This window comes from Elephantulus edwardii, unplaced genomic scaffold (genome assembly GCF_000299155.1).
Source record: "Elephantulus edwardii isolate Elephantulus edwardi_28Jun2011 unplaced genomic scaffold, EleEdw1.0 scaffold00035, whole genome shotgun sequence".
NCBI lineage: Eukaryota > Metazoa > Chordata > Mammalia > Macroscelidea > Macroscelididae > Elephantulus > Elephantulus edwardii.
The window spans coordinates 140,233-151,902 of NW_006399785.1; the positions used below are offsets into that span (position 1 = coordinate 140,233).

An 11,670-nucleotide genomic window follows, 5' to 3' on the forward strand; every position below is an offset into this window, starting at 1 on the left:
CATAGCTTTTTATGGTCCACAGAGTCAAATGCCTTTGCATAGTTGTTTAAAAAAAGTATAAAAAGACATTCTTCTAGTATACTTTCCTACTTTCCTTTTAGTCAGGATCCATCTGACATTTTCAATGATATCCCTGGTGCCAAGACCTCTTCTAAATCCTGCTTGGACTTCTGCCAGTTTCCTGTCTATGTACTAGTCTAGCTGGTTTTAATGATTTTCAGTAGTATTTTGCTTGCCTGTAATATTAATGATAATTTCCAAATTATGTTGGATCTTTTGTGGGAAAAGGAACAAATATTAACCTCTTCCAAACCATTGGCCAGACAGCTGTCCTCCAAATTTCCTGGCATAACATAGAGAGCATATTCAGGGCTGGATCTGTTAAATGAAAGAAGTCAATTAGTATCCCATCAATTCCCGGGGCCTTGTTTCTTGCCAATGCCTTCAATGCAGCTGCTTCTTCATCCTTTGTTACCTTTGGCTCCTGTTCATATTGTTATTTCCTGAAATTTTTCAGTCTCAGTCAGTTCTTTTTGGTACAGTGACTGTGTATTCCCTCTATTCTTTTTTGGTGTTTCCTTGGTCATTTAATACATTGCCCATATCACCTTTCAAAATTGCAATTCAAGGCTTAAATTTGTTTTTCAGTTCTCTCTGCTTGAGAAATGCAAAGTGAATTCTTCCCTTTTTATTCTCTAATTCCAGCTCTCTACAAATTCCATTATAGTACTCTACTTTGTCTTCTCAAGCTGCCCTTTGAAATTTTCTGTTCAGCTTTTTTACTTCGGCATGTTTCCCCCATTTTGGCTTCTCAATGCTCTAGAGCAATTTTCAGAATCTCTTCTGACTTCCGTTTCATTTTGGTTTTCTTTTTTCTCTTCTGTCTTTGTAGTGACCTTTTGCTCTCTTCATAGATGATATCCTGGATATCATCCCACAACTCATCTGCTCTTTGATCATTGGTATTCAATGCTTCAAACCTATTGTTAAATGATTTTGAAATTCAGATAGAATAGATTCAATAACATGTTTTCGTCCTCGTGGACTTGTTTTCATTTTCTCCAGCCTCAATTTATTCTTGCACACGAGTAATTGATGGTCTGACCCACAGTCCACCCTGGACTAGTTTTGACTGCCAATATTTAATTTCTCCAATGACTGCTTCCACAGAAGTAGGCCATCTAATTCCCCCCTCCCACCTCCGAGATCTCCACATTGTATTCAGTAAGAATCTGGCATATGCCACGCATAATATGCCACGCATAACCCGGTAGCAGGGTGATAGGGTAGCTGGAATTGAAGGTACACAGGACAGAGAACGCCACAGCAGTAATCTGTGCTGAATCCCGCCTCTGTGCTCGCAGGGAGAAGGGAATCAAAGGAAGGCAGTGGGGCCTCACGCTAGAAGAGATACCTGTGGCTCCCTCCGCCCCGCCCCACGCACAGACCTCAATCTAATTCTTAAGCAGTCCATCAGGTGAGGTCCATGTGTAAACTCGTTGTTTGTGTCTGTTGAGTTTTGTTGGGTCTTTGTTTTTTGTTTGTTTGTTTTTAAAAAAAGGTATTTACAATGAATAAATCATTGAAAATACAAAATTAGTTCATTCTATTTCCAGCTTGTTTCTATCACCAAGCTCATATTTTCCAATGATTATTTGTCCTTCATTGTTTCCCATTTTTACCTTCTAGTCACCAGTTATTATTAACACACCTTGATTGACTATTTGGTCAATTTCAGACTGTCAGATTTGGTTAAAATTTTCCATGTCTTCCTCTGAAGGTCTACAAGTGGGCACATATATTTGAATAATAGTCATAGTAACAAGTTTTCATTGTATTCATATGGCTAGTATCCAGCACTCACAGCATTGCATTTCAGAATCGAACTTGAGATTAACTTTTTTTTTTAATTGGCTTTTTGACTCTCAATGCAGCACCATTCTTCTGTTTTTCATTCCCAGTGTAGTATACCATGTGATTCTCTGATTCAAAGTGGCCAAAGCTAGTCCATCTCATCTCACTAATGCCTAGAACGTCAATGTTCATGCATTCCAATTCATTTTTCACAATTTCTAGTTTTCTAAAATTCAAGCTCCAATTATTTAATTATTCCATGTTCCAGTTACTAAAGGGTGTTTGCCATTATTTTTCCTCACATCAACTGGCTTTCAATCTGGGCTCTACCATCATAACTATAACTATCTGCATTCTTGTATTGTTTGTAGGGTTTCAGAGGACTGGTATTTTAGAAGTAGATGGCCAATGTTATGCCCTAGCTCCGTCTTAATCTGGGAAATCCACTAAACCTTTTCTATCATTGGCAACTCTTGTGTCATTTGACACACCAGTGGCATAACTTTTAGTATCAAAACACCCAACAGGTTATTTCAGTATAGCCAAAGGAGAGAAGTTCTGTACCAATTAGAAGAATATTCTCTCTGAATATAACAGACTGGCAATTTAGTTTATACTTCTAATAGTAAATTAGTCTTCACAGCAGTCCTGAGGGCTGCAGGCCCTGGGTCCAACTAACTTTTATTATATTTTATTCTATATATTGGCTTATTTAAAAAGTTCAAATACATTGTTTTTCATACCGAATCTTTCCCAATTCCTTCACCACACCCATCCATCAAATTGTGCAACTTTGGCTGACAGCAGTGAGTACCAGAGGAATGTCTATCTGAGTTTCATTGACTAAGCAAAGGCCTTTGACTATGTAGATCACAACAAACTGTGGCTGACTCTGAGAAGAATGAGAATCCCAGAACATTTGATAGTACTTATGCGAAACCTATGCTTGGGCCAGGAGGCAGTCGCCAGGACAGAGCAAGAAAACACTACATGGTTCAAAATTGGGAAGAGTGTGCATCAAGAATGTGTCCTATCTCCATGCCTTTTCAAGCTCTATGCAGAAAAGATTATCCAGGAGGCTGAGTTGTATGAGGAGAAGTGTGACATCAGGACTGGAGTTAGACTCATCAACAATTTGCATTATGCAGATGACACAACCCTGCTTGCTGAAACTGAGAAGACTTGAAGTGCTTGATGCAGAAGGTCAAGACTGCTACCTTCAATATGGATTGAAGCTCAACATCAAGAAAACAAAGATTCTCACCACTGGACCAATTGGCAGCATCATGACAGATGAAGACTAAAGTCTGAAGACTGAAATGCACCTGATGCAGGCCATCATCTTTACAATTACTTGCAATGCATCAGAGAGCTGGACAATGACCAGGGATGATAGAAGGAGAGCTGGTGCCTTTGAGCTGTGGTGCTGGAGATGAGGACTGAATATACCATGAACTGCTAGGACAACAAACAAGTTCTTCCTGGAGAAGGTGAAGCCAGGCTGCTCTTTAGAGGGAAGGATTCTGAGGCTTCGTCTGACATACTTTGGACATGTTGCAAGGTGGGATCAGTCCTTGGAGAGGGACATCATGCTTGGGAGGGTGGAGGGACAGTGCAGGAGGAGAAGACACCCACTGAGATAGATTGAGTCACTGACTGGGGTAATGGAGGAAAGTGCATCAGAGACAGTAAGATTGGCATAAAATAGAGAAGGGTTTATGGCTATTGTATACATAAGGTCCCTATGAGTAGCAGGCAAATCAATGCATATAACAGCAACAACAATGATTAATTGGCCAGCCCTAGTCCACCTCCCCATTCCCACCCCATCCTTACCCCTCTGCTTTCACCTCTCCCCTCCTCCCCCCAATCATCACTAACTTTTAATCACAAAGACCCACCCACTGGGTTCTAATTGGTTTAAACAAGAAACTCAAAGCCCACAACTGATTATTAATGAAATTAAAAAAACCAAATAGCCCACAACTGACTGTTAATTAAATAAAAAAGACCTACAAGCCCAAAACTGACTGTTGTTACTAAAATAAAAAGATAAAAATTTGTGGTAGTCATGAACCAGTAAGGTTTTGTTTCTGTTTTCTTTTCTATTGTCTACCATCCAAATGGCAGCACAGCACATACCTCCTAACATCATGGGATAAAATAGAGCAAAGAAGTCTAGTAACAGAATAGCTTCTCTTCATTTTATGGACAGGTTAATTGTAACACAAAGAATGTAAGTGATTTGGCCTGGTTGCAAAGTGGGCAAAGTGAAATACTCGTTCTTTGCCATTGAATAAACTTAAACTGAACTTCAGTTCGACAAAGTCACCTAATTGGCACCAACTCATAGCAGACCCTCTAGTAAGTTTTCAGAGGTTATAAAAAACATGGGAGATTTCCCATCCTCTCTCAAGGAGTAGCTGGTGAATTTGAACCCTCGTCTTTAAGTTGGTCGCATAGCTCCTTTCGTTAAACTTGGACTGAAAAAAAGAGATCTTGGCAAATTTGCTCTTAGCCTTACATCTAGTGACCAGAACTCTCTTCCTTTAGGGAAACCTTTCAGTACGACTCACAATGGTGAAATCAAGAGGAGCTCCTGACAGTCAGTTGCACACAGTACACATTCAATAAAAGGCAACCGTTGCTTTTCCAACAGTGGTTTACCAGTGTTACTGTCTTAATTAAATGAAATATTGTCTACTTTTACTGCATTGTTCTCTGGAAGGAACTGGAGCTGAATGTGGACCTAAAGCAGGAAGAATTGATGTTATTGTTGTCAGTTGCCATGAAGTCAGCTCTGGACCATTAAAACTACAGACACTGCAAAACAAATTGCCAGTCTTGTTGCACCTTTATGATCATTGTTGTTGTTGTTGTGTGCTGCCCAGTGATTACTGACTCGTAATTGACTTCTACGAAGTTTTCAGAGGTGGTTATAGCATGAGAAGGGATTGTCCATCTTTCTTTGGCAAGGCTGCTGGTGGATTGAAACCACATACCTTCTGGGTGGCAGCAAAACTCTTTACCATTTGAATCCATGCCTTCCTACTCAGGCGTCATATCTTCCAACACAGCATCAGGTAACATTCTGTTTTGATCCAAAGCTTTTCATTTGCTTGTTTTGAAAGTAGATATGCTACTTGCTTTTTTTCCTAGCTTATATTAGTCTGGAAGTTCCACTGAATTATGTCCACTCTATATGATTCTTCTGACACTAGAAATACTAGTAGGATTGCTTCCAGCATTATAGCAAGACAGTAAATAAAAACATGAATTACTTTGAGAAAGTCTCTTGTCAAGTACTTCTCTAAGAGTATTAACGAACAAGGATCTCAGTCTTGAAACTTAGGGATGCCTGATACAGATTATGTCTTTATAATCATGTGCTATGCATCAACAAGCTAGATAACAACGAAGAAGAGTGTTTATCATACAGTGGACTGCCAAAAAAAACAAATGGGTCTGTCCTGGAAAGAGTGAATTCAGGCTGCTCCCTAGAGGCAAGGATTTTGAAGCTCCACTTCACATACTTTGGGTACATGGCCAGGAGAGACCAGTCCTTAGAAAAGGACATCCTGCTTGGAAAAGTGGAGGAACAGTGCAGGAGAGGAAGACCCGGGGTAAGATGGATTGACTCAGTGACTGGAGAAATGGGATTAGGTCTGGTGGCAATGATTAGATTGGCTCAAGATAGGGCAGAGTTCAGACCTAATGTACACAGGATTGTTATGAGTCACTGGCAACTCCATGGCACATAAAAACAACAATGGTACAAACTAACAGTCAAGTAGTAGAATTCAGAATTTTCCCACTCATTAAGTACAAATTCATTTGAGAGCTTCTCATATTTTTTACTCAGATCTAGTAAATTTCCAAACATATACTGTTGTTGTTGTTGTTATGTGCCATCAAGTCACCTGCAACCCATAATGATCCTATGAACATTGTCTTGTCCTGAGCCAGTCTCACTAATTCCAACACACCAACCCCCATTGCCCCAGTAACTCTATCAATCCATTTAATCTGGTACACACTCATTTAAAATAAAGATGTTCACAATGTAATAGGAGATAGATAGATAGATAGATAGATAGATAGATAGATATAGATAGACTAATGACCAATGTTCCTAAGATATTTGTAATAGAAAAGAGGGGATTCTTTATGGCTAAGATTAGAGGACAACCTTAAAGGAAAGAACGCATTTAAGCATTAAGCTGGGCTATCAGTAGATATGTGGTTGTTAGGTGTTGTCAAGTCAAGTATGACTCATAGCAACTTAATGAACAAGAGGTTGAACCCTGTCCTATCCTGGGCCATACTTAAAATCTCTGATACACTCAACCCCATTGCTACAGTTAATGTGTCAATCCATCTAGTTGAGGGTCTTCCTCTTTTTCACCATCCCCCTACCTTTCCAAGCATAAGGTCCGTGTCCAAAGAATAACCTCTCCTATCAACATGCCCAAAGTATGTAGGATAAAGCTTCATTTTCCTTGCCTCCAAGAAGCACTCTGGCTGCACCTTCTCTAAGACATATCTGTTTGTTCTTTTGCCCATGATATAGTCAATGCTCTGTACATACCTTATTTAATATATTCTATATACTTAGTACTCTATAACAGTAGATAAAGTTAGGAGGTTTTAAGTATCATTCAAGGCAAGAAGATCTTAATAAATGCTCACAAAGCTAAAAAATATCACATAGACTAAGTAATCAGTAGACGGTCACGAGTTTAGGGAATTGGATTGGTAAATACATTGGACAGTTTCATCCTGTCACACTTCAAAATTAAGTTATATTAACTTATGGAGAATCTGAATTAATATATGGAAGAATAGGAACTCTGTTTATTTGGACTAGGAGACAACTCATTTTTTTTATTGCTTTGTTTTCACCAGAAGATGAACATGACTTGGGTCAAACTTTGGAAAAATTGCTATGACAGCATTCTGCTAAAGGCCTGAAGGACAGAGAGTGAAAACAGGTAGACCTGTCAAGGGTACATCAGAGGAAGTCCTTGGTGAGAATGACGAACACCTTAACTAGGACAAGGGCAGAGAGGATGGCTGGGAGAGAAGATGCTGAAGAGGCGTAAGTAAAATGAGCCATATTTGACAACCAATTAAATGCAGGTAGAAAAAAAAGAAGACAGAGTTCAAAGATTACTCTCAGTTATTAGACGTTAGCTTATTGTGGTGGCAGAGAGAAGAGAAGGTGCAGATGCGAGCTTGGAGAGGTGGGAAATTTTGAGTTCACTTCTGTATTGAGAAGCAAAGTCTCCCTGTTCAAAGACAAAACATAAAATTGCATCCATTAGTGCCAAAAGAGTAGATGTTTAGCCAGCAATACTAGTCATGTGTTAACGCTGTCAAGGTCAAGGAATTTGACCTGCTAATCGTATTCTGTCTGTGGAGACTACTTTAAGGATATAGGCTACATGTGAATCTATACATTATGCTTCCTCTGAACAGCATCCTACCTTATACAGGATTAGAACTCAGGGGAGATTGCCAACACACATGTTCACCTGTGGTCTGTTACCCTGGTTTGTACTCATTAAGTAGCTAATTTACTCAGAAGTCTTTTGAGTTAACTGAAAGCTCTTAACCAAGAACATGGATGAGGCAAGCCGGTATCTCATTCTTGGGTACATACTTCTTTGTACATGGGATGTCCTAAGATTTAGTACCTCCAATTTTTACTTTAGACACCTAGTTCTCAACAACAAACCAAGAAATTAGCAGTTTAAACCTGTGTAGACATGCCTCAGAAAAAAGTCTTGAAACCCTGTGAAGCTGTTTCACTTCACATACATGAGGTCCCTATGTGTCAGAATCTACTTGACAGCAGGTAGTCTGGTTACTTGCTTGTTTTATATTACAGTACAGACAGATTCAACAGGGAGCAATGGTGGCCTCATCCTACAGAGTTGCACTGCCAACCCAGAGGCAGAATCTTCAAATCCAACAGCTGCTTTGTGGGAGAAAAAATGGGCAATCTCCTTCCATGCACTTTACAGCCTCTGAAATATTACTGGAGGGTCTGCTGTGAATATGTTCTGACAAACAACAACAACACAGGATCCACAAACTCTTCCTGTGATGAGTCAAGCAGTATTGTGTGCTACATGAGCAAATAGTCTCTGTCTCAACTTCTTATTCTGCCATTGAATCCAGAAAGGAGCCATAAATAATATGATCTTGAGGCTTGCCAATCTCTGTTCTCCAAAAGGAGCTAGTCAGACCTACGTTTCAGTTCCAGACCATCATTTGCCAAATAAAGTGGAATTGGACATGCACCTCTGTAAAAATCTGATAATTATATATTCCTGCCTGATGGTGAAAATTAGGGAAAATGTATTTAAATGCCTCATTAATAGTAGTCATTCCTTGTGTTCATGGCCATTTTCATTACAAGACAAACTAAGAGTAGACACTGACACTTACTGAATGTTTATTATACTTCAACCATATTAAGCATTTTATAAAACAATAAAATGTTTTATCTAAACTTCCAACAACTTTCTAGAGTAGAGACTATGACAATCGTCCATCGTACTTGTGGGAAGTGAGCTACTGCTACTGCCCAAGGGGTGCATACACAGATAGTAGGTGTTATTCCAAGCCAATCACCATGGAGCTAATGCCAACTCATGGAGCTCTGGTGGCTTAGAGGTAGGATGTTGCACTGCCAAGACAAAGACATGCAGTTCAAATCCACCAGCATGTCCTTGGCAGAAAGATGAGCAATCTCCTCTCATATGATTTACTGTCTCTGAAAATCTACTGAAGGATTGCTTCCCGTCTGAGTTGCTTCTGATTTGATGGTACATAACGGCAAATCTTGGTTGGATCCATAATTAACACTCTTGGTACAAGCAGCCAGGAAATAAGGAGACACATTGCAATGGGAAAATCTGCAGTTAGGGAACTTTCCAAATTATTGAGGAGTAGTGATGTCAGTTTGAGGATTAAGGTGCTTCTGATTTAGGCCATGATCTTTCCAATTACTAGCTATGCATCCAAGACCTTGACAATGAATAGGATAATAGAAAAATAATTGATGCCTTTGAGCTGTGGTGTTGGAGAAAAGTACTGAACATTCCGCGGACAGTCAAGAGAATGAACAGATAACTCTTGGAGAGGATGCAGTCACAGAGCTCTTTGGAGGCAAGAATGATGAGGTTTCATCTCACATACTTTGGACATGCTGCTTTGAGAACTATTCCTTGGAGAAGGACATGATGTTAGGAAGGGTGTAGGGCTGGCAAAAGAGAGGAAGACCTTCAACCAGGTGGATTGACAAGGTGACTGCTGTAATGGGCTCTTGTGTGTCAAGAAATGTGAGGATGGTGAAGGACAGGACAGTGTTCAGATCTTTTGTTCATAGGATTGCTATGAGTTATACTTGACTCGACAGCACCTAAGAACAACTAACACAACAGCAACTTCAACTCATGGTGACCCTCCGATGCCAGCCCAGATCTCTGCTCCATAAGGTTTTCAGTGATTCATTTTTTGGAAGCAGATCACAGTTCTTTTGACCAAGGTGCCTCCAGATAGACTCAAACCTTCAACCTTTAGGAGATCATCTAATATCAAGGAAGTAAATTCTAGAAATCTTTCCACAAACTAATTCACTGCCTAATTCGCTTCATTAATTTCACTCCAATAGAAATGTTCCGAATCATCTTGAAATCTGCAGGGCTTTTTGTAATTCAGCACAGCTTTACACAACAGAAAATAATCTGATATATTTATGGAGATTTGCCTTCAGATTAACAACCTCAGGTTCTATTTTGCGTAAATTAAATGCTTACTCCATTACCCTGTCACGTATCTATCCTGTCCCCCACATGGTAAAGATCTCAACAGCCTAGAGAAACCAAAATCTCATTGAGAACGCTAATGCAAACCCATTTCAAAAAAAATGTATCCCATAATCACTCTAAAAACTTGCCATTTCAAAGCTACACCGCAGAATAGCACACTGGATTAATTATGCCAGACTGCAGCAATAACCTTGAATTAAAGCTGCAACCTTCTATTTTTAAGAAACACTTGCCTTTCTGGTTGATGAAACCTGTCGTCCCATCAGGTAACAGACGTGACCAGGAAAGAGAGAAGCGGTAATGAGTCAATCCAAGCTGTTTGATACATTTCAAATCTTCCTCCCACAGAGTGTAGCTGCCACAAGCTACATCGCCAGTCTGGTTCTTGAAAACTCGCTTTCCTCCCTGATGGGTGAATGTGTCCCAGACACTAGGGCCTTTTCCATCTGCATCCCAGCCTCCTGAGAAAAAGAAGAAAAGGAAACAGTTACACTCTTGACATCAAGAGGCATATGTGGAATGTAAATATTTGTCGCCAGAAGAACATACCTCATTAACTCAATGCATCATATTTATAACTTCAAAATATGCCTTTAAAATAACATGCCTGAGTGGGTTATGTGTTTAGCTGTCCTTGATCTCTGAAGCTGAAGGGTGGCAAATGAAAAATTATTGCTCAGTGTGCCTCATAGCAAGCTTTCATGGTTCATTATCCAAAGAATCCCCCCTGGTAAACAGAGGCAGGCCCCAGCCTCTGAATGTCTAAGTGGAAAACAGTTCTTTTTTGTGAATATCTTATGGGTTGGGACTGACAACGTGAATTGTCCTTGCATGTGTGAACTTCTCTTGGGATCTTATCTCTAGCACTCTACACTTGAACCCTATTCTCCTGTTATTCATCTATGGAACCAGAGATGGTCCAAACAATTATTTGATAGGAGAGCTCTAGTGTCCACCATGGTTGATTTGAAATTGGTGTCTTACCTTCATTAATTCAATCATTCATTCATTTAAACCTCTGTTCATTGAACAAATGCTGTCATTAGCTGCTATTGCGTGAGCTCCATGTTCATAGACAATGATTCAGATGGATTATGGAGACAGGCAAGTGCAGATGGTTAGTCTGCTCTGCATGGGGTCACTAAGCACTCTCTCAACAGCAACTAACAACATCATACATGAAAGATAAAAGCATGAAAATGTGCCTGGGAATCATAGATTCAAGCTAATGGTCATCTTTAGGGGAAGAGGAGAGAAAATATAGCCTGAGAAGAATACAAGAAGATTTTTGTGTCTTTTATGTTTCATCTTTTACATTGGGTGGGAGAAACGTGGTAGGAGGGGATTATTTGACACGTTATTCACCATCTCTTCAATATGCTTGAAATATTTCATAATAACTTTTGTATAAGAAAACCAGTCCCAATCAGAATAGATTATAGCGATTATAAGAAGTTTTTTCTGATCCTCATCACTTACTCACGTTTTATGCATATATACTTTCTAATTCAACAAAGAGGCAGCATGCAACAAAAGGATGTCAGTGGCAACGTGGGGAGATGCAAGGTACTGCTAGAAGGAGGAAATTAGACCAAAACAAAAATGACAGCTAATATCAAGGCAGGAGACCTAATGACTGTGTAAAGGAGAATTACTGTTGATGGAATCTGGAAAGGAGGAAGCAAATAATTCCTTGTATTCCACCAGTTCTCGAGTCGATTTTTTGCATGAGATTTAGAGGGGTAGACTGAAAAAGAATGCTAATATTTTATCTTGGACTAGGACAGATATAAACACTAAAATAAAAGTTCAAGTATGGTACTCTTAGTTTTCAATAGTTAATTTCTTTCCTTTTTTTGACACTAATTTCATAAATAAGAAAAGCTACCCTGAAGAGACCATAGCTGACATCCAAGCAGATATATGCACACCCATGTTTATTGCAGCTTTGTTCACAATAGCAAGGAGTTGGAAACAA

General features: G+C 39.5%; 1 protein-coding gene across 1 annotated transcript in view; it reads right to left on the reverse strand.

The window, feature by feature from the left end:
- Positions 1 to 11,670, reverse strand: part of LOC102853288 (cytosolic beta-glucosidase-like) — a gene marked incomplete at its 3' end in the record, with an annotated part of 126,508 nt that overhangs the window by 26,373 nt on the left and 88,465 nt on the right. The window contains exon 2 of the mRNA XM_006884528.1: positions 9,926 to 10,153. Coding sequence (XP_006884590.1) covers positions 9,926 to 10,153 — 228 coding nt within the window. The remainder of the gene's footprint in view (positions 1 to 9,925; positions 10,154 to 11,670) is intronic.